This window comes from Bradysia coprophila, chromosome II (genome assembly GCF_014529535.1).
Source record: "Bradysia coprophila strain Holo2 chromosome II, BU_Bcop_v1, whole genome shotgun sequence".
Lineage (NCBI taxonomy): Eukaryota > Metazoa > Arthropoda > Insecta > Diptera > Sciaridae > Bradysia > Bradysia coprophila.
In genome coordinates, this window is record NC_050735.1 from 8,827,658 (window position 1) to 8,852,528 (window position 24,871).

At 35.2% G+C, this 24,871-nt stretch overlaps 1 protein-coding gene across 2 annotated transcripts; it reads right to left on the bottom strand.

The window, feature by feature from the left end:
• Positions 1–1,373: 1,373 nt before the first annotated feature.
• On the bottom strand, positions 1,374–22,298 carry LOC119071189 (protein obstructor-E-like). Of its 2 annotated transcripts, XM_037175978.1 has the most exons (4): positions 22,285–22,298; positions 20,375–20,379; positions 2,696–2,718; positions 1,374–2,488 (listed from the first exon to the last, which is right to left on the bottom strand). In XM_037175978.1, exons 3-4 carry the CDS (start codon positions 2,703–2,705, stop codon positions 1,707–1,709), a joined length of 792 nt encoding a protein of 263 aa, XP_037031873.1. In that variant the 5' UTR covers positions 2,706–2,718; positions 20,375–20,379; positions 22,285–22,298; the 3' UTR covers positions 1,374–1,706. The 2 variants fall into 2 exon arrangements, with proteins under 2 accessions (XP_037031873.1, XP_037031862.1); XM_037175967.1 differs by lacking the exons at positions 20,375–20,379; positions 22,285–22,298 and having other exon boundaries at positions 2,696–2,861.
• Positions 22,299–24,871: the final 2,573 nt, after the last annotated feature.

Sequence of the window (24,871 nt, forward strand, 5' to 3'; positions counted from 1 at the left end):
ACGTACAATAAATTCACTTAATCCCACAATTAGTCTCTAGACTAAAGTGCATCCCACATCCCTTAAAACAACGTGTTGCTTGAAAGCGATGGGAAGGTAATTCATAATTGTCAGTAAGGGGACTTTTGAACAATAAGTCAAACAAATGAGCTTGTAACATGTAACCAAAACTTCACCACCAATTTGATCGTGTTACAACAGAGTAATATGCTTTTGTTGCCACCAACCGCCAACGCAACGGTTGATGGCTCTGCATGTACAAGAGAATTTCTTCTGTAAACTATAAGATGTTGGATTATATTATATTGACTTCTGTCAAACAATTGATTCAATACCAGCATCTTAATTCTCATCAAATAATGTCCATTGAAGTGAATTCAAGCCAACATATAATCATTGTGGACGATTTTCTACTTTAATAACTATTGAGATGAATAGGAAATTTACTTCAGGCTATGTAGAATGTATAATAGAATTTAAATATGTTAAACGGTGCGATAAAAGCTTCGAGATAAGTCTCGTTTTGCTATCTTCAAATTTACAGTTAGAGACAGTGAAATTTCATCATGCAATTTCAGTCAGCTGTTTTTCAGCTAATGCACACAAACAATCAAAACTTTCTATACGCCTTCATAAGGTCTGACCTCTACTACGCGCATACGTGTATCAATAAAAAGAAAACTTCATTTCTTGGCTAACGTCGGCAAATTTTAAAGCCCTGAAGGCTATAAACTTTACATAGGTGCTAGATGCCTCTGTTGCATAGGAAAATGATGTTTCAAAACTAAAGCTCAAATGTAATTGATTTTCGTAAATTTTAACATTTTTAGTACATTTAAACTAATGTCAGCGATCTAATTTTTTTTAGAAATAACTTCACTGCTACGACATTTCATGTTATTTCACCTGATAGAATGAAGTACTGAAAAAATTGTGGCGTCTCTACAGGTCGATCGACTTTTCCTATAAATCGTCGTGTGAAGCTCCGTGCAAAGTCCATTAGGCCTGCGGCCTCGTGCAATACGTTAATATAAATTTGATGAAATTGCCGTACATAAAATCATGATCCGAACTTGTGCCTAAAGTCAAATTATGCGCCTACGATGTGTTGTCAACCTCTGCTTCGCCTCGAGTTACAATTTTCGGGCAAAATTTCCATTTAGACACATATTATGAAAATAGCTATTAAAGTTATGCTTTCTTTCCATCTAAGCATTTCTTTATTGTTTAAACTAAACGATCAGAAACCAGGATTCCAGGACAGCTCTGCTCTTAGGGACATATTTTGGGTTTTTGGCCTGGACAGCTAGTTTCAGACTGAGGCGTCCCATAATTTTTCCACACACGTTGCAAATAATTGATTGAAACCCCAATTAGCAGAATAAAATCTTTAATAACCAAACCGATGAATTTTCACTACAATAAGATGGGCGCGAGAAAAAAAAGTAAGAAAAACAAAAATCAAATTGTCTTCGTAAATGTAAATATATATAAAAGAATTTATTAAAATACACAATTTTTGATCTTATTATCTACAATTTTGTTGATGGTAACAACACTGGCTTTTGAGGTTCGAACAACTGTGGTCCAACAAGTCTATTATTATTTGAAGTAAAATTAAAATGAGCTATCGGATCACGCAAGGACTGAGTAGAACAGAAACAAAATAAATTGCACCCATCTTATCGTTCACGTTGATTCAGTTGTTAATCTTCCAAATTTTCTGCCCACGGTGGATTAGTAGACGGTGGCAATAGTGGTGGTTCGGTTGTTGGTAGTGGGGGATCTGTTGGCTGTCCAGTTGGACGCCAAAGACATCCAGCCGACTCTGGCAAATCGCACGCATTTCTAAGCTGATTCCAGTGCAAAGTACCCGGACAACTATGTTCCCATAAGACTTCGTTTATGCAAATGAAATATCGATTGCAATCGGTTGGATGGGCATGGAATACTTGTCCTCTGCATACAGGTCTATCACCTGGCGGATCGGTTGGTATTGGTGGCCATGGCTCGGTTGGCCATGGATCATCGGTTGGCCAATCAGTTGGATCTGTTGGCCATTCGGTGGGATCGGTGGGCCACTCTGTTGGATCTGTCGGTTGTCCGGGACAGTCAACCAAATGTGGATAGTTACAATTGGAAATTGAGCGATCGAACCATAGACCGTTCGGGCAAGTGGCATATTCTCTTTGTCCCATGGTACAGCGGATGAATTGAGCGCAGTCGGTTAGATGCGGCAAATTTTGTATTCCGAATGGTGAACATTGATCACAAGATGATTGGCCACAGGTTTGGGTCAGTGGATCAAAGAGCATGCCTACCGGACAGGTTTGTCCGCGAATGGTTTGAGCACCCATGCAAAGTATATATGCGTTGCAGCTTTCCGGTGCGGCAGCAAAGCTATGAGGAAGATGTGCTGGTGCGCCCAGACATGGTTGCTGACTGCGTACTGTGGCTAGTGCACAGCAAGATAGCACAAGTAGAACTTCTGCAATTCGAATTGGAAAATTTTTAGTAAGAAAAAAGAAAATTTTCATTTTTGAGTCGCAATTTCAATATGCGCAGTAACGTAAGCACAAAGAAAGATAGAAAAGTTTGAAAATGAAACGTCGTAAAAACTCGAAAAGAGACACCGGCCACAAAGGTGGTTGCTTATTAAACTTTAGTAAATTAGATAAAAATCAAAACTACTAACGCTTCAACATTGTGTAATCCTTTGATTTTTCTCAGCACAGTTTAGTATTCTTTTCTTCGTTGTTTCAACAAATTATCACTACGAAATGATGAGATTTTTGTTTTTCCTTCGCTAAAATACTGGACTTAACTCTTATCTTATACTTGGGATAAGAGTAAAAATTATAATGGGATTTTTGTAAGTCAAAATTATTTCCGAAGATTAGACAACGTAATCTTTCAGTACAAATTTGCGATTGTAGACCAGGTCCATTCTGAAAAATTTTGTTTTTATTGTTTTATCAATACAATACGTCAACTCAAGTGCTTCAATAATGTGTATAATCTTTAACTTGAAATTATTGGCAATTAATCAAACAGAAACTTTAATTTCAATGAACGCTGATTCACGAGAAATGTTGACCTGCCAGTCACTTCTTAAATTGCCACATAGAGTTTAACTGAAAGTTGGACAGAGAACCGAATTATTTTTACATTGTTCTCGTAACATGTGTGAAATTCAAATTTTGCGCTGGAACTGTCAATCTGTCAAACCGATGTTCGTCACACATTTTATTCGCAAAACCGTTTAGGTTCTTTTTAATTCTAACACCATTTTCAGGGGTCTAGCCACGTGTTTCATGTCACATGTATTGTCTAATCTATCGAGTTTAGGCTCGAGTGATTTCTTTTGCATCTTTTTCACAAAATCAATCCGTTCACAACTTCAGTTGATAACTTTAAAATTCCATGGAATATTTCGGAAGTCTATGAATTTACAATAACCTCACGTAAAATTTTGAACTTGAACATTACATAAAATCTGAGAGCATGTTCCAGATCCAAACATGTGTACCCATACCGCACAACCATAATCAGTGAATTAATCTGAGATTGACTAAGCCGTTTTCTATATACTTAACTTATCGCAAAGAAATAATAAATCATTTACGTACAATGTCGAATGACAACGGCACGACTGGCTAAACGAAATCTACAAAAAAAAATCTTAATCCGTTCCCTCGAAGCAGTTTTATTTTATCAGACCAATCCGGAAGTTAATAATTCATCGAACACGTTTTTACATATTTCGAAAAATTCAGTAGAAATCCATAAAATTTGGCTGAAAAACAATCGATTGGCTTCGACCTTATCACCGTTTTGTCGATCATGTGGATCACATAGAAACACTCTGATTTCATTCAATTTTAATATCAACTTACATGCTACTGGAATTGATAAAACTTTGAGCTGTGAGTTTGAGATTTTCAATTTACCGGATATCGTTGACAAGGTGAACAACGTTTCAAATAATCGCATTGTTCACATTGTTCGTTATCTTATCACAATCTAGGAATTCTTGTAAAATTGTCTGTGGTTAAGTGAAAAAAAAAATATAAAAGAGATACGTCGTCTGTGTCTGTGAAGTGCGATCCGTTAGACACGTTAAAGGTTCAGGAACTTATTAGTAAAATTGACACAATCGTGGGAGTTTTTTTTTGGGAAATTGCGACATGTCTTTCTACTCATACCTTCTTCGCTTTACACTCGGAGTGGGTGTTTCTCCCAGCGCGGTTACAAAATAGTAAGAGAAGTATTTAAACTGATCACAGAATTGATCGCAGAAAAAGTAGAATTGATCGCAGGAAAACGAAATTCGATCGCAGAATACATTTTGGCTGTACAAAATTATTAAAATTGAAAATTTGACCAGCAGTTTCTACAATCCTGAGAACAGAGAAGTATTTTCTCTTTACACAATTATTAAAAAAGATGTTCCTTCTATTGCGATAAAATTCGCTTTTCCATTCGATTAATTCCTCTTTTTCTTGCGATTTGTTCAAAAGCCAGAGAGTTGCTAATGTCGAAGCGACCCAGTCGTCATATTAGCATCTCTCTGTCAAAAGCATGTCAAATACTATTTGTAAGGTTAAACAAGGAAACAAAAGCTCAAATGTAATAGATTTTTGAATAACTTTATCACATTTCTAGTACACATTTCATCTATAAAATGATTAACGTCCGGTTGTAGATTCTCATGCTGTTTGTAACTTTAAGAATTCGTAACTTGACAGTTATACATATATAAATTCCATAACAATTGTCAAGTGAGGAATTCTTAAATTTAAGAAGGCATGAGAATTTGAGCACAGATTGGATTATCTCCATTTTCTTAACTATATTATGAGTTAAGTTAGTAACTTAACAGGTGCGTGTATAAAATCCTTAAAGGAAAGAAGGCATGAGAATCGATGCCCAGGCCGTAGATCCTCATAGCGTTCGTAACTTGAAGAATTCATAACTTTACAGTTCTTTATGGAATTTTATACATGCAGCTGTCAAGCTACAAATATTTTGACATACGAAAATAGGAGAATCATCTCATAAATTCAAGAATTTGTAATTTGACAGTAACCTTAAAAGTTACGAATCGTAGAACCACTGTTAGCATTAAGGTGGCAAGTTACAATTTCTTAAATTCACGAGAATTGTTACAGTTGCGGTATAACCGCCAAAGCAGACGAACCGACTTTTTGTCAGCTCGTATGGGGCAAAATTTTGGTAAACAAAAGAAATACGTAAAACTGGGGCAACGTATGGGGCGACAGGAAGTCGTTTAGGGCATCTGCCCCATACGCCGTACAGAACTCGGCGCGCCTGCGCCAAAGGGTTACCGACTTACAGTATTATTTAGGATTTCGGACTATTTTAAATGTGCTACCAAAAATTACCCACAAACTTCGCTGCTCTAGTACTTTGAAGCGAAACAAAATTCGCTCAAATCTTTGATTTTTCCGAAGATATTTCACTTGTCAATAGAACTATTCATTTCCTATAATCGCAACGTCAGAAAATACCATTAAAAACATGGTCAAATTAAATTCTGTCGTCTTTCCACATCAAATATTCACATTGTATTAATGGCGCCTTCACAGACAGTAAAACTCATCTGTGCTCCGAATCGAACTCTCTGACAAAGAAAATGTAAAAGTTCTACAAAATGGTATACCTCTAAATTGAAGGTGGTGGTGGATTAGACAATGTGAGGCAATACATTCATATTTTACATTGCGTCGACGAGATACCTTCGAAGAATTATATATCAATGCAAGGTCAATGAAATAAGAATTTAATACGATGGAAAAGATACGGACCAACGGTACATTTTGGAAAATTAATTTACCATTCCCTTGAACACTATAAAAAACATTTTTGAAAAGGGTTTACCTTTCACTCAGCGTGATGAGATTCGGATCGAGAAATGACTAACCCGTTTCACATCGAAATAAATGGTCCATTTTCTAAAATTCTATTTCATCGATTCGTTCCCGGGAGCTCTTCTACCACGATAAAATGAAACATTTGTAAAATTGCTAATTTCGACATTCCGAAAATGAGCTAAAATTAATGTCGCTGCAATTGCTTTGAGCTAATAATAATTTTCGACTAATTAAATAACTCTGCAACAGGTTGTGTCGATTTTATGGGTGATTAAGTTACTCGTAATTACACACATATGTTTTAGCCGAAATTTCTGGCAAATTTTGATATTGAAGTTGACATAATAATGACAGGCTGATGTGCGATAAAATTTTTGTCAAATTAATTTGATATTAGGTTCGTAAAATGGATTTTACACGAAAATGAAGCGAAAATAATGATAAAGTCACTGGCCATATCAATTTCAGAACGCGAATATTTTGGTTCTGGTAAATTTGGTTATCTCATACCCAGTACTTAATATGTATGGTGATAATTGAAACGAACGTAGTAAATAACAGATATCTGTGCGACTGTGTGTGATAAAATAGATGACGATTTTATTGAGCCGGAGGGTTAAGTGGAAAATAAATTTTCGATATATTGGCAAATAGACCGCATATTCGAATTGGAGTCGAGCTATTTAATTAAAGGGGGAAAAAATGGAAATCATTTGAGGTAAAGCCAATAAAGAATCTCGAATGGAATTTTTAAATTCTGCGTTTTCGAATCGTTTTTCGGTTATCGGTTACTGCGTGTAGTGAAATATAAAATTCGATTGCGTAGTTCCGTTAATTAAACTAAAATATAAAATTAACCTCAGCTGTTTTCATCGCATGCACGGACGATGAACCAATTTTCACAATTGTAAACACCAGACATAACCGGAATCGTTTCGGGTACAATACATTATCCCCTCGAATTAACGGCACAGACTGTTTGTTATTCATAAAAGGTCGTCGAAATTATGTGACTGGAAAATACCTTCTAGGCTTCCGCTCAGAAACGCGACAAAACTGTCTCGCCTTAAACCGACTTTTCGAATTTTCTGGCTAAAAGTATTAATTGGTATATTGTTGCACAAAGTTAATTTTTGTAGTCTTACAAACGAGCGAAGCGAGTCTGTTTGCTACAAAAATAAACTTTTAGAACACAGTACACAATTAACTACTGCAATAGAGAAACGTTGAAATAATAAAAAAGGAGACAAACTCAACGCAAATGACATTTATTTCGATACAAGTGCGGAAAAGTAAGTCACGATTTCGATACAAATGCACGGAAATCATGTCAAACGTGTTGTCATAGATTTTGACAGTAGCAAAAACTATTCAGAATAATCTCACTTATTTGCATTGCTAGATTTTGGGTTTCGATGGTCTCAATGCATAGTGGAAAAATATTCAGCTATCTGGATGCAAGTGATCGATAAGCATCGAAAAACAAAACATTTTACTCCGAAACCGTTTTACTCCGATTTCCAACTTATGCCTAATCTGTCATATTGTATATATCTGCGCGCGAAAAATCATTTTATTCGTGTTGTCATAGAGTTTACCAGCAGCTAATTCAGAACAATCAATGAAAGTACAAACCAGGTATGGTCTGAGGTATGGTCTGTGTTAACTTATCATTTTGATGTAATCATAGTCACCGACTATTGCTTGAGAATAAGAAGGTAATCTAGTGATCAATGTTTGTAAGAATTGATTCTAAATTAAATTGTCTTACGGAACAGACGTGTTTGTCTCTAAATTATTTCTTTCGGATACTTCAGTAGCTTCCCCAATCCTGGAAATCCAACAGGTTATGGGCCCAGGACACGGAAGTTGTGATAGTGAAAGTTAAAGGAATATAAAGTCGATAGCGGAGGGTTATCGCTGATAGTAGGTGGACTATCGTTATCCGATTTAAAGTCGATAGTGGAGATCGCCGATGGCAGTGGGCCATCGCAAACCGACCGCAAATCGATAGTGGAGGGCTTTGATGTGTAAGAAGTGTGAATTTCGAGTCGAAGACGCGTGTCGAATGAATATAATTAAATTGTAATTCCTTCACTGGAACTCCACTATTCCTTATCTAAATTCTTGAAGCACACTAAAATGTATTGAATTTCAATGAATTATTCTCGACAGAATTGAAAAGAGAAGAAATAGAGAATGTGGCCCGCGATCTACCGATCCTATAATTGAAATTGTTGTCGCCCATGTCGATTCCATTTTCATAAGTTAAAAGTTTTGTTGACTCGATGTTCCAACGAAACAAAATTGAAATTAATCAAAGCAAACTTTTCAAGCACATCATTTAACTTGAAACCATAAAAATATCACTTTTCTGGATATAAATTCTTTTTGAGTGAGATTTATTTGTACAATGCTTTTCAATTCAATAAACAAATTACCCTCGAAAGTCGGTAGCATGTTTCACGTGAAAGTTTTTGGGCAATATTTGCTTTCTCTTATTATTTTCAGCCGTATGAAAACCAATTTTACCCGATCATAGACTGGTAGGAACGACTAAGTATGATTGTTCATAGACTCCCTACTTATTCGGTTGTCGAGCATTGGTTGTATAGTAGACATGAACAATTATTTGTTGCAAATATATGTAAAGTTTCCCAATGGACTCGACCCCGGTCAAGTACATACAGTAAACTGTGCTTGAGTCGTCCGAGTCTAAAAGTAATAAACGAAATCAAATATCGAGTAGCGGAAAATCGGTACGATTGACTGAATTCAATAAAATTAAAACATTTTCTATTTATTTTACCGAAGTTAATATATAAAGCCTACATCGAACGAAGAAAGAAAACAGTTCGTTACATTCATCGGTTTTTTTTTCTTCTTCTTTATTTTTCTTTACAGGAAAAATACGGAAAGAAAAATCGAATTTTGTGCGACAAATTTTCGGTATTTTTGGTAGAATTGATTGCTTCTGTCATTTAAAGAAATAACTTTCGCTTATTTCCGTCTCAACGGTATAAATTCATTGGATTTTTATTTTAGTTTTATCGGTTCAGAAAAATAAATAAATTAAATTCGAAATAAAAGCGAGAACGTTGTGTTGGTTGACTAATATAACTGAAATTTGATTAATTGTTTCCGTTGGGTTAAAAATTATTTTTGATAATGTTAGAAATTTGGATGAAATGTAGTTCAGAAGTTATACTCGAGGAAAGGTTAAATCCGACAAATTTTCCGATTTGGAAGTTGTTATGGTCTGTAAATAATGGGTTGTGATGAAAGTTCATGGTTTGACCGTCGAAACTGATCGCCAGCGCCAATGTCAACATTTTCTTTTTGTTTTTTCACTTCAATGATCTATTGAAATTGAGATATAGACTCAATAAACCAATTTATTCATCGTATACTACATGCCTGAAACATAAATAGTTTCACAAATTGTGTATTTACTGAGCGTCATAGACCTGAAACGTCATTCCTCTTCTTAAAATGGCGAAAATCACAACCCATTGTTCCAACATAAATTTCATTTAACAAATAAAAATCTAGATTTTGATTTTCGCTTCTTTTTTTGAAACATTGAATCTAGACCTTCATTTGTCAATTCATGTGACAGACTACAACAATTCCAGAATCAGAAAATATGTCGATTTTCACCTTTCCTCGAGTGAATTCAACGAAAATATCAAAAGTAGAGCGGGTTACCCGAACTTTTCTAAAAGTCCGACCATAACCCGACCCGATTCGGTTTTATTGGAATTTTGGGTTAGTGGGCCTTTTCATTCGGGTTGGCTTCTGTTCCGATATTTGGTTAGCCGTGTCGGAAACCCGTACAAAGATGTAGAAGCAGCAGTGCTAGCCTGGTCATACCGGAAAGTTGATCGTTTCCTGAAGAGACTTTTCGATTTTTACATGATTCCCTGGTGAGCCTTTTCGTTACCAGTTCAACCAAGCGTGTGTTTGTATGAGTATGAGCGCACCAATAGCTGAAGCAAACTTAGACACCGATTTCCGACCACGTTAGCTTTGAATAAAGTCGTCATCCTTTTAGTTTGACAAATATTAATTTATTGAAATAAATTGCAGGCAAACTTTTGTTCAATGCAGCAGAACAAACATAAACAAGTTGTTGTACTATGTGGTTGAAAATATAAAATGAATTGCCAAATAGAAAAGAATTCAAATGTATATAAATCCAATTAGTTGGAGCAATAAACATTATAATGAATATTATTTTGGTTGAAGCACTAAAACGTCCAAAGTTGAGCTTTTCTATGAAAACCCAATTTGGAAAAATCAGTGATTTTAAACAATTCTCTTTAGTTTGACCTGTATGCCAACATTTATGGTTATTTTGAGAATGTCACAATTTTGAATTTTTGTAATTACTATTTGATGGGATGAATCACTCAGAAGAGATAGTAATAATAGAGTAAGGTCGGCAGATGTGGAACGGGTTGGTAATGTGGAACACCACCATATCTCAGAAATTCGAGATTGTAGCTACATTTGAATTAAACGAAAATTGTCTCTCATTAACAATACAACAGAGACAGCAATCGATGCTACCACAATTTTGGATTTTACATAGTTTTAAAATTCTTCGACGTTCTCAGGCAATTAAGAAACGGAGAGCTTTTTTCGTTAGTGGACATCAAGACTAATGCTACTGCGTCGCAATTTTATATATGAGACGAGGGGTTGATTTTCAGTACTACGGTAACTTCCAAATCCTACATTTTGTCGGTCGTGGTCAAGCTCAAAGTAAGGTAATGCAAACCCTCAACGGATCAGAGAAATTACGGATCCTGACTTTCATACGGATGAAATCGAGTTCACCGAACCACTGGAGTGCAACTAAATTCACCCGAAAGTAGGGATCCGTGTTAACATACTTTGGTCACGTGAGGTCTCAAATGTGACACGAATCTCCACCCAAGTTTCTCTGAACTGACATGATTTACAAAAAATTGATGTTTTTGAATTGAAACCCATTCGACGAACCATTAAAAACACGACATTGGAATATAGTAAAAGTTACATTATAATATATGATTCTCGCTTTGTAAATTCTGATGGTATTCCATTGTACATTTCGTTGTCTGTAGAATCGAAATGGAATATTCCATAGTTATAACAAGTTTCTAGTCATGCGGAACAATTTCCAAGAAAATTCTCCTCGATTTACAATTATTCGTAAATATGGTAAGATGTTGCTATGGACGTTGTAATTATGAACATAGAAATGGGATCTACTTCCACTCTAATTAAAACAAAAAAAGAAATACAATTTTAGCCGTACATTAAAGTTATTCTATCTACAATATAGGAGATGAGTCTATAATTACCACATATTCTGTAATATATTTGGAGCCCAAAATATAATGCAGAATACAACGTATACAAACATTACATATAAAATGATTCAATATTTATTAATACTAAGGTAACCATTTAATATTATATGCCCGTCAAGTTCACGTAAATTTTATGTATAAAATATTTATCTTAGATTTAACGTGTAAGTCTTTAAAATAATCTTATAAAATGATGTTGATAATGTTATATTACATGTTAAATAGGAGAAATTTTTGTATTTAAATGTAAAAGAATTTTTGTACGTTAGATTTTTAGAGAGTCTTGAAGTAAAGGATAATCCAATGCGTAAAAAATATTTATTTGTAAATACAATGGAGATCTAAGAAATAAAATTGTAACACTTTTAAATGTTGATACATACGACATAATTTCTAGTGTTAACGTTATGAGAAACTTATTATAATCGATTAAACTTAAAGTTTAACTAAATGGAAGCTTTTCTATATTAAATATGGAAAAAAATGTTTTTGAAACAGAAACCAAAATATGATTAAATGTAGTCAATATTCGAAACAGAAATGTGTATTTGATGAATAGTGAAATTGTAATGCAATACTCATTGATAAATAATGAATTAAATGGAATTTAAAGGAAAATGATTTGTGTTGAGAATATTAAGTTTATCGCTATTAGTACAGGCTTTACGCCCGCTTTATACTCATTAACTCATTGAGAGCGACTGATCAAGGTACGTATGAGATTAAAAGCAAATTGGTTTTTGATTGGATTGGATTTAGCGGCATAAAAACATCAATGAAATAAAAGCAAATTCGCAAAAACTTCGACCATTAAGGGAGGGACGGATCGATATTTTTCGCGATTTTTTGTGATATATATCAGTAGAAATACGAAAAATAAGAAACTCGTACATCGGGCATTTTTAAAATATTGCCAAATTGAAAAGATTAACAATAAGGAAATCTACGACTTCCACCCTCAAATTTCACACCCAAATCACATCCACCTTGAACTTAGTCGAATATGGTTTAACGGAAAAAATCGTCGTTAACAGTAACAAGAGTATGGAATATTTAAATCGGATCACGGTTGAATTCACCGCTAAGTGAACTTTTAAAATATCACAAGAAATTTATTTAAGCACAAAATCTGAATTAAATCTGAATTAAATCACATCGAAATCACCGAAATTATTTACATTTTTCACAACCAACACTAAATTTTTTGTTAGTTACGTGACGCTTCAAAAACAAGATGTTTGGAAGATGTTTGTAATTGAACAGCGCATTATAAAGTGAATAGATTTTTTCCAGCACAGTGTAGCTACCTTCCTGCAAATTAGATCTACGGATTGCAGTAATAAAATATTGATCCGGATGACCTTTTAAAATAATAAATAAAAATAAATCGAAAATTGCATCTTCCATGTGTATGCATTCACAATGGTCGCCATTTTTGATGGGGCATTACAAAGCACCTAGCAGGGTAATAGAATAGTATGTTGTGTTACAAGTTTTGTAATGTTGATTTTTTCAGCACTAGACCCAAGTTTTCCTTACGAGCGGAGCGAGTAAGGAAAATTGGGTCGTGTGCTGAAAAAATCTCATTACAATACGTGTAACACATCATGCTTTGTGCCAACCGAGAATTGAAATAGACAAATGCACAAAAATTCAGAATTTTCATTGTAAACAATCACTCTTCGAATTTGATCGATCACGTTGCTTTGCATTTTTTTAAAACGAATGCTGTAATAACTCATAAGAATTTCATTTCAACACTGGTTTGAGTGTTGTAATAAGCCATGAAAACGGGTGTTGTAATTTTGGACATTTCAATCTAGTTATCGATATTGAAATCCGTCGTATTTCAATTCTCGGTGGCACAAAAAATAAAGTAGTACTTTAATCGAAGTATGCGAACATTTCCATACCTTTTTTAGCCCCGTACGAAGTACGAAGGGGCTTATAGGATTACGATGCCGTGTGTAATTGATGGAATTCGAAGCAGACGGTAAGGGCAAAGTGTTTGCCTATGTTCATAGATAACGAATCCGCAATAAAAATTTTGTCCGCCCGTCCGTCCGTCCGTCCGTCCGTCTGTCTGTCACGTCGATATCTTGAGTAAATCAAATCCGATTTCAAAAATTTTTTTTCCCTGAAAGATAGTCAAAATAGTGAGGCTAAGTTCGAAGATGGGCGATTTTGGGTCGACCCTTCCGGAGCTGGGGCCCAATAAGTGCCTAACGGTTTTTCGACGATATCTCCAGACATTTAAGCACTACACTTGTAAGTGATACGTCAAATGAAAGGTATTTACAATACCGATCGACAAAAAAAAGTTTATGAAAATTGGATGACCGACTCGTGAGTTAGACCCCTTGGTGTGAACTAGGTACAGGGCGGCAAGCCGTTTTTGCTTGTAGGTTGGCCAAATTTGAACGTATTTAGATGGATTTTGCTTTATTAGATAGGTATTGACCGTACCAATCAGGGAAAAAAAAGTTTATGAAATTCGATTCACCGGAGCGTGAGCTAGGTCTCTTGGAGTGAGCTTATATGTGGCTACTCGGCCGTACAGTGAAGGTGGTGTTTTTTGTTAATATCTCGAGTAAGCTTTGACCGAATTTCATTTTTTTTTTTGATTGAAAGGTACTAACGAATGTAAAGCAGCCGTACTACTTTCCACCTCCTAACAAAATGGCCGTCGGCCGCCATTTTGGATTTTTGTAAAATCAATATAAATCGGTGAAAATGATACTTACTTAATTTTAGGTCAATTCGAAATTTGTGTTACATTTGAAAGGAACGTCGTACGGGGCTTCGTAATTGCGCTATGCGCAATTTTTAAGACGTACACATTTCATAAGAATTTTACTTTACCGACGTTTACGGGCGCAGTAGGCTTACGGTAAGAGTAGGGCGACGGACGAACTAGGGTCACTACGCAATACATGTACGGGTTTGTACGGGGCTCAGTCGCAGCAAACGCTCCGACTGTTCTGACGGCTCTTTTTCATAATGTCATTGCAAAATTACCATTAAGGCTGCTAATGGTATTATTGGTATCAAAAAACTACTCTATTTGACGTGTAAAAACCTCTATTACCCTGCTAGGTGCTTTGAGCATTATTGTTGGAAATTATTGTTATTGTGGGGCATTATCGTTTTCGTCGAAAAATGCTGGCGTCCTCAAATGTCACAGAGCGGCGGCTCGTTAAAATTTTAGAAAGAAAAATTTGCGTCACAAGTGGCAGATGTTGAGGAAAATTGTTAAAATAAGGAAGAAATTTATCCCGAAAGAATAGAATTCAAACGAATGCGTCACATTCAGCGATATCAGTAGTTTCGTAGAATTCGTGGTACGGAAAACAAAGAAATAAAGAATTTCCGGTCTACCTATAAAATCATTTATGCAAGCATGAGTTATCATAGTGGTCAGCTGCAGAAAGTACTGTATTTTCCATGAAAATGTATTAACAGTTTGTATGAATCTACTCTGTTTAGAGTACCACTCATGCTTGAAGTGCATTGATGCAATGAGTTGACTTTACAGAGTACTTTTAACAAAGCCGACAAACTCAAGCATAACGATCCTCATCGCATCTTTTCTTTTTACAAAATTTTAACCATTGTATGATTTCCAAGTCCCATTTCTTTATAGACATTTGTTGCATATACATTTTATATGACATATTGTGTGCTTTATAACAATGCATAACAGAAACATACTTTGAAAATCTCAATTTTGCGTAAAGAGGATCATCTTTGTTGGATTCATTTTCCACATTTTTTTAATCACATTTAACTGTTTTGTGCCACCGAGAATTGAAATACGACTCTTTTCAGCACTCATTTTAGTGTTGTAAAGTGACTTATTTCAGCACCCGTTTGATGTGATATTACAACACTCAAAGCAGTGTTGATATGGAATTTGTATGAGTTGTTACAGCATTCGTTTGAGAAAATGCAAAGCAATGTGATCGATCAAATTTGAAGAGTGATTGTTTACAATGAAAATCATGATTTTTTGTGCTCTTGTCTATTTCAATTCTCGGTTGGCACAAAGCATGATGTGTTACACGTATTGTAATGAGATTTTTTCAGCACACGACCCAATTTTCCTTACTCGCTCCGCTCGTAAGGAAAACTTGGGTCTAGTGCTGAAAAAATCAACATTACAATACTTGTAACACAACATACTATTTCAACACTCTTACCATGGATACCCCACACACCATACTACTTCAGGAAAATATGCTTTAGAATTACATGTTTGGTTTAAGGTCACGCTACTATGAGATGGGAATTTTCGTTCCTAATTTTTTTCTGTGGCATCTTGCTACTTCGGTTAATTGTACAGCATTGTGTACTTTGGTCACTTTACAGAAGTCGACATCAACTTTCAGGTATTATTGTCGTGGGGCAGATATTTGTAAATTTCGTTTACAAAGGATTTTGAAAACCGTTGATGATTTTCCGTTCTCCATCAATTTTCAAGAATTTTATTGTTTGGGTTTTGAGGATTTTCGGACTCGGATGGAAGCGCAGAATTTAGAAATATAAATAGAGACGATTGCTAATTGCATTCAATCTTTATTGTCTTTGTGACATTGAAACGCAGGTATGGCTGTAGGTTTTTCTCACAGATGTGACTAATTCTCATTGGATTGAATAAGCTCAACAAAATGAGAAATTGTACTGCTGTATTATCATAGTTTGTTTTCAACATTTATAGAGTTTCGAACATTTACCTTGTTGCAAATCTTAATACGAATACGAAAATCATATGGGACTGAATTTGTCGTTCCCGGTCGAACGTTGTGTTGCTGGTGTACACGTAGCCGTTCAAGTTGAGAGCGTAATGGAAATGTAAAAGGATATCTACATCGACATCTTTTACAACAACAATACAAGGGTAAGAGTTTGAAATTTAATCTGCTTGCTTTCAACTGCTAAATCCAAAGTTGTATAGAAAAATGTAATTGAAGAGCACTCAGTTCTATGTGTCGGTATATCTATATTAGATGAGTTTGGGATTGACAAAGTTTAGAAATTTAATTTACTATTCGCCAAAGCTTATCAATGCTGTCGCGTTCTTGCAGTCATTGCAGTCTTGTTTAACATCCCTTATCTTCCTTATATTTTAATTTAAGTTTTCGACAGTAAAAATATAATTAGCCCGAAAGATTTCGACTTGTTTCAGCTGTTTTCATTGAGATTATGGTTATGGTATACAAACATGTATGATCAGAACCGAACGGCGACTTCAGTTATTAAAAGAGGGACGACAAAAAAATCCATTTTAGAAGTACTGGTGTCAGAACTTCCAGAGGAATGTCGTTTCCATTCATCTGTCTGATATTATGCTCTATAACATTGACAAAAAATTGATTCTGAGTCGCGCAACGCAATCAAAAATGTGTGTGTTTCAATGCGTTACCATGCGTTTCTATACATCTTCATGTAACCTTTGATTCAGTGAAAGCGTCCATTTCTTTACTGTTCATGTTCTGGATATTTTACCTCTTATTCAATTTACTCTCGCCAAATTGTTTTATACGTCCTCGCCAATTTGTCTCCGGTTAGTGTGCTACCAGTGCTGCTATAACTAATCCCAAAAAAAATCTCGAAGAGAAAAGTGTGACACAGTCTTTGAAGTACAATTTCTAAAATGAATGATATCGCTAGAGTGGACGCTTTCAGCTTCGTAACGGAAAAATTAAATTTTACACCAAATTAGTTCAAACAAGCTAGCTTAGTTCTCCTCATCATCTGCGAAATAATTACCCAAAAAATTGACTGAAACAATAAAATTTTGCCAAAAAAATCTGCGTCGTATGTGGCAGAGAAATTTTCTTCTAAGTCTGTTCCTGAAAATCTGCCACATATTCTTATTTTTGGACCATTATTAGCCTATAACCAAAATTTCAGGAAAATCTATAGAAACGTTTAGGAGTTGCTGGAACCACTTTTCTATAGGAACAAACATCAATATTTCGAAGTTCAATATCTCGGCCAATTTTGAAGATGCAGTAACGTGTGATAGCTCATTGAACTTGTATGGATTCCAAGATTCCAGATATTCTAGTTTGGGGATTAGAGCCAAGGGTAGAAGTCAAAAAGGGGGTGTAAATATGCCCCGCCGTCCCCAAAAATTTTTAAAAACTTTTTTGGTAGTGGACTTGCGTGACCGCTTACTAACATACTAACGTGCGGGCATGATGAAGGCATTTACATACATTGTATTGTATGACCTAGAATTAAGGACCATTGCTTAACGAACCGCGCCTTCAAAGTATTTTAGATTGAATGATTTTCGATTATTGTGCCTCAGCACCTATAGCAGCGGTACGTGCCTCAGCACCTATAGCACCGTTACTAAACCCGCTAAACCGCAGTACGAGTAGATTAACGGCAGCTCTCAACTACACCGATTCAGTCAGCTATATATTTGTGTACACGTCTGACAACCGATTTTTTATTTCTGCTGCGTTTGATTTTCGAACCCTCATGTTGGAACCTGGGGAACGGATGGAAAGAACTGGTTCGGTCGAAATACTTTTTAATAGTGACAAACAACATTTAGAATTTTGATTAAGGCTACTGTGTAGAAACACAAATTAATTCCTGTAAATCATACTACTTTGATTTCTCCAACACCTCATACTGTTAACTCAATCGAACAATGGAAAGCAAATGAGATTTTTTCCTTGCATGGTCCATGTTTGATATGAAACTCAACATCTGATCAATTCTTAATATACTTCGAAAGGGGAAGAAGTTGGACGGAAGTGAGAAATGCGTGTTGTGAAGTATTGGAGAACTAAAAATCTGCAAAAAGCGGTGACGGGATTTATGGACGACGCCCTACATGCGAATCCACCATCTTACTCTCTTTTCATCGGAATCATTAAAGAAAACCGGAAACAGTGTAGGACATAGAATCCATACTTGACCGATCGCTGAATTTGCCAAAAAAAAATCCGTTGTCTCCAATTGCGACTTGTTAAGTCCTGTTTGATGTTTAAGATTTCATCCATCGTCGAGTTTTGTTGCCAGTTGCAAACAATGATCTACTGTCCGAGTAGATTTCAGTAAATTTCAGCTTAACCAACTCGAAAAGAAACGAATTCATTATAAGAATCCAAAGTCAAACAATTAAATACACAACCATCAGTGTGAGAAGTCTCTTCTACGTGCCAATGCGTTCAATAAACACAAATTTTACATCACTTCCTTACTGTCTGCATGCATGTTATAGATGTTATACCACACGCATAGTAGATACAGTCTTTCCCTAAGTATTTATCGCTACGCCGCTATAATTAAATTAAGAAAAGAACAAAAAAGAAACATTCAAAGACAACACCTTCAAGGTTTCCTATTCATCAAACTTATAGCATTTCTCATTTATTGTAGCAGAAGATTATAACGACCTACGATGCCACGTTGCTACTTGATTATAAAGTCCCACACACAGTAAACTTTAAAAAGAGAAAATAACTGAAACTGAATGCCTTGATCAAAAATAGCAACTTTATTTTAATTCATTAAGTGTTAGACGGAGGAGGTGGCGTGTTGAACATGAACACAATCAACATTACGCAGACGTGGAGAATAAAATTACCTATCTTTAATGTATGAAAACGATGGATGTTGATGATACAATAATAAAACTTTGTTCTCTGTACACGTACCTCTGATCTATTTGATATGCACATCGTAAATGATTACATTATTCGCACATGTACTGTTCTGAAACAATATTAACGAGTAGAAACAGTGCACACAAGACTTTATGTGATTAAAACAAAAATTCGTCATCGGCATGCTGTTGCCATTATTAGTCTCAATTGTTACAAAGCAGAATAGAATGACAAAGTGACGTCGAGCTTAAAAGCAAGCCCGACTACACGAAACGTCGAAACGTGTTTCAGGAAAAGTTCGGTTACACTGCGGTTTCTTATCAGGTAGAGCTAAAACTTCTTTTTTTTAAGGGGAACAAATTCATCAAGCAGTCGTTTAAAGTTTTCGCAACTTACAGTAGTCGAGAATCAATAATCTCAATGTAACTGAATTCTTTACAAATCTGTTAGCTATAACTTTCAAATGTAACTTTAGAAATTGGAAAAGACGGTTAGCAAATCAAAAAGTTTTCCTTTCACCTGCACCGAATGTGTTTGAGTTCGATGTTTGGAAAAGTTTCGCAATTTAAGATCTATGCTTACATTTTTGCATATAATAGTGAAATAAACTATTCGATAAACTATCAATGCGGTTAAGTGTGGGAAAGTTTGACTATGGTAGCGGTACGGCTGATAATAGTATGTTACATACCAAGGATCAAAAAGGTGTGTTTTAGACCCAGGTGGTCTAAAACACACCTTTTTGATCCGTGGTATGTATACTATTTTTCTTCCTGGAGTACCAAAGTCACATTCCGAACAAAACAACATACAAAAATTTAATGTCGTTGTTTACATTTGTTGACCGTACAGCATTTTTCGTTCAGCGCGTAGCAATACCAATTAATGCATACGCGCGTAGCATTATCATTTAGTGCATTCTTTATAACAAGAAAATCATATTTAAAACTCTTCGAAATTCGAAATGTAGTGAAGCAACGCTTAATATTAATACAGAATGAATATTGAACATAAATTAGTGTATGTTATTGCAGTTCACACAATAAATTGCTGGATTTGAGTTTAAATTGACTTCATTATATCACATGACACATTTGGGAAAGAATAAAGATAGGATCGAAAATGACATAAGCGGGAAGATGCGGGAAAAGGCAATAAGAACGCATAAGATTCTATTCAGTACAATTAGGCCGTGTGTCACCGCACATTCTTTAAAAGAATTAAAAAATTCTCAAATAAGTTGACATTTTTAGTCCGAACATTTCTGACAACAAACTTGATGTAAGCCTACACGCCAAATTTTCCAACTTTCAACAAACTAATCCTCGCCGAGTTAATACTGCAAAATACGAATACGACACACAATTTGTGACTTGGACTTTGCCAAACAAAAACGAATTGACAATATAATAGCATTTCAGTTGATCGCTAACAAAAATCGAATACACACAACATTGTCCTACAAGTTCACCACACTAATTTTAACTGAAAGCCAGACTTCCACTTCCAAGGTCTTTAGGCAATATATACCTTGCGCTTTGCGTATTTGTGGGAAACATGCAAAAGTTCATCACAGTAGGCTATTGAACCCACTAAAATCTAATTTTAAATCGCTAGAATAATTCCATAAATCTAAATGTGATACTAAGAAACCACGTGTTTCAATAAGTCCTGGGAGCGATCCTGAAGACATGGACCTAATCTTTTTGGGCTGAACGGCGTACTTTCGTTCACTTTTCCAAGCCCTCTCAAGAAATATCACTAAATAACTAAAGAAATCCAACATTACATCTACATTACACATTACATTACACATTGCACATTACATTACATTACATTGTAATGTAATGTAATGTAATGTAGCGTTACAAACTGCATCTTTGATTTCTGAAGCCAATCGGCAAGATAAAATTTTTTGGTTTGCGAACTTTTAAAGTACTCACAAAAGTTCACCAAAGTGCGCTGCTGAACCCAGAAAAAGTTAAGCCCGACTGTCTAGATTCGCTCCCTGAACCTTGCAATATTACGTAATATTACGTAATATTGCAAGGTTCAGTGAGCGAATCTAGCTACTAATACCCAACTTTTTCTGGGTTCAGCAGCGCACTTTGGTGAACTTTTGTGAGTACTTTAAAAGTTCGCAAACCAAAAAATTTTATCTCGCCGATTGGCTTCAGAAATCAAAGATGCAGTTTGTAACGCTACATTACATTACATTACATTACAATGTAATGTAATGTAATGTGCAATGTGTAATGTAATGTGTAATGTAGATGTAATGTTGGATTTCTTTAGTTATTTAGTGATATTTCTTGAGAGGGCTTGGAAAAGTGAACGAAAGTACGCCGTTCAGCCCAAAAAGATTAGGTCCATGTCTTCAGGATCGCTCCCAGGACTTATTGAAACACGTGGTTTCTTAGTATCACATTTAGATTTATGGAATTATTCTAGCGATTTAAAATTAGATTTTAGTGGGTTCAATAGCCTACTGTGATGAACTTTTGCATGTTTCCCACAAATACGCAAAGCGCAAGGTATATATTGCCTAAAGACCTTGGAAGTGGAAGTCTGGCTTTCAGTTAAAATTAGTGTGGTGAACTTGTAGGACAATGTTGTGTGTATTCGATTTTTGTTAGCGATCAACTGAAATGCTATTATATTGTCAATTCGTTTTTGTTTGGCAAAGTCCAAGTCACAAATTGTGTGTCGTATTCGTATTTTGCAGTATTAACTCGGCGAGGATTAGTTTGTTGAAAGTTGGAAAATTTGGCGTGTAGGCTTACATCAAGTTTGTTGTCAGAAATGTTCGGACTAAAAATGTCAACTTATTTGAGAATTTTTTAATTCTTTTAAAGAATGTGCGGTGACACACGGCCTAATTGTACTGAATAGAATCTTATGCGTTCTTATTGCCTTTTCCCGCATCTTCCGGGAATGAAAATTGAGAGAAAAAAGTGTCGGAGAATGTAGCTCTTTCGGTACTAAATTTGGTGAGTGAATGTGACGGTTTTGGTACTTCAGGAAGAAAACGAATATTTCCTGTGTCCACAGACACTTACATTTTCTTCTCACGTATCGATATCCTATTTTACTGTAGTAGTGAAGTAATGAGGCTTTTCTCTCACGGGTGAAATCCCTTTACCTCGCGAGGAAAGTGTCTGTGAAGTAGCTTGATATCTCGTATGGCGATGAGTAAAGTTACCTCGAGCCTTTTACTCATCTGGATACTGGATATTACTATCGTTGCTTCACTGATATAGTAATATACTAGGTCCCACCTGTTGGGTGGGCCAGAGCCCTTGACTGTTTGTCGGAGCTTCTCAATAGTATTTTTATTGGCAATGATTTATTTCAATGGAATGTAATTTTGTAATTTCAAGTTATCGTGTTAACAAAGGGCACACAATTTTAACATTTAACGTTTTTTCATCACATTTCCATACATTTTTAATCATAGCGAACGTGTTACGTACGTTGTATTTTCTTTTGTAAAACCCATGACTTACAGTCAAGGGAATAAATAAAATTTATCCCTCTAGATGAACGTCTGAGCTCTGCATGTTTCGCCGGTCATCCAGCTTATTTTATTCACTTAATTAAAGTCAGGGTCTTACATCTACAAAGCACTCGAAAACGTTTGTCACTAAAAAGTTCGATATGATTGAAAATGCATCAATGTATGAAAATGTTGATAATACTCTGTCCATTCCTTGATAACTCTCATAGCATTTCGAAAACTTTTTTACAACTGAAATACGACAAATTTTGCCATGATTTTTTGTTATGAAATATCAGGTTTTCCCGAACGATATAGCGTGCGGGAAAAAATTCATTTCTTTACGATTTATCGTGGGAGAACGGTTTTGAAATAATTTTTCCATGACTATTCCATTAAAAAAATTTGATATGGTGAATGTGAAGTTTGAATTTTTTCAAGTAAATTGATGTGTTTTGTCTATTTCAGTTGTCCGGTGCACAAAACGTTGTTCGTACCTCGACAGGAAATGGATTTTTTCAGCACACTTCCTAATTTTCCTTTAAACTTAAACTTAAACCTTAAACTTAGGACTGGTGCTGAAGAAATCGTCATTTCCTGTCTTGGTACGAAAAATACTATTATTCGACATCGGCATTAAAAGGATATGAGTTATTTCGAAAATAATTTTTTCACGATTTCTTGGCGGTTGTTTGTTTTAACGAGTGTGACCGACGCGAGGTGCACGAGGTGCATACATTATTCATGAGTAAATAAAAATCTGGTACAACTTTTTAACTGATAGTTTCTACCAAAAGACTTATAATTTTCATTTTTTTAAAGAGAAAAGTAAGAATTACTATTATGACATTCAACTACTGTTTTACCACTTATCATCAGGCCATGGCGACAGTAGTACTTGATACAATACTCTGAGAACACTATACCAATTTGCTCACGAACAAGTCTAGCGAATCATAGTTGAAATGAATTACGGAATTACGCTTTCTTTTCAGTGACTTTCAATATTTGTCTGTCTCGCTATAGTAAGGCAATAAAGACTTGATACTCGGCATGCTGACGACTAAGGAAAAATCAGCAAAAATACTTTCAGTCAGACAGGGGCCTACCTCATCACCCAAAAAATGGGGCCTAATTTATAGTCAACCTATAAAATGACAATACAACGGTATTGTGGGCGCTATTATACAGCTATTCAACAAAAAGTAATTCTCGGTGTAAATTGTGAACAAAAAAGCTTAACTAAAAAGTTCATGCAATCTGTACATATCTTCTTGAAAAGATTTCAATGTAGTACAGTGAAAATCGCTGTTTCTTGACCTTTATACATTTTCTCCGTGTCAGTTTTTTATTTGTAAGTGCGAACAACTTTGAATGAACCTAGAATTTATATGCACATCCACTTCTAGCATTGGTTCTATATTATATGAGAGGAAAAAGTACTTGAAACTTATTCAACTTTCGACTTGAGTGCAAAGTTTTCTTCGCAACAATATAGCTACAAAATGTATAACCGTGTTCAGCAGATCTGTGCCTAGCGCTAGCGACCGCTAATTTTGAATAATCTATATGGTTAACGCTATAAGCACATGTAATGAAAGATTAATGTCTCAATAATTGATGGGGAGTAGTAAACTGTTCGTAAACGTAATGCTCACCATTATTCGTTGCGATATTTATTTTTTTGCTTTCTTTATGCTATCAACTCAACCACACAATGATGAAACGTTCTCTCTATTTATGTATAATGTAAGTTGAATCAAATTTATTAGATCTGAGGTGAAAATCCTGCCCTCCGTATCGTATTAGAACCCAAATATTTTATATCGTTGGTGGTGTTGACATTAAATCCATTCGGAATGTTATTCAATCCGCTTTTCTAGCTACAAAGTCGCTAATTTAGGAATGAGAGACACCGCAAACAATAGTGCTGGCGGCACTACTTAACTCACCAGCGCGCACATCTCTGATTGCTTGTTATCATTATTTCGTTTCCATGCAATAGTGGTGAGAAATGCAAGGTAAAAATTATTGCAGGAAAATTTGGTATGTATCCCATGGTACGGACAGAATTGTGCATGAGTTGCAGTGAACCGTAGTAAAATGTAGATAAATACATTCCGACTGATTCATTTTTGTTCTTTCGTCTTTTTTTTGTGTCAAAATGAAGAATGAAAACTGACGTGGCATACAGATAGATATATTTCGAATGATATTCAGGTCGAAATGTAGGAAATTCATTTCATTTCATTTTGATGTTTCTTTGTTTGCTTTGAATTTGAAATTTTACCATTTTTCCCTTATTTGAATATTTAGGAATGACTCTTACATTATGTATACTACACATAGTGTAGTGAGTGAGAAGGACTTTTATATATAGTTTAAAGTAACATATTTTACGATTCAATTAATTCAGCAAATAAACATAGTGAGAAGACTTTTACAAATTTTCCACATTGTCTTTTTAGTGGAAACTATTTGGTTAGTCCTAAT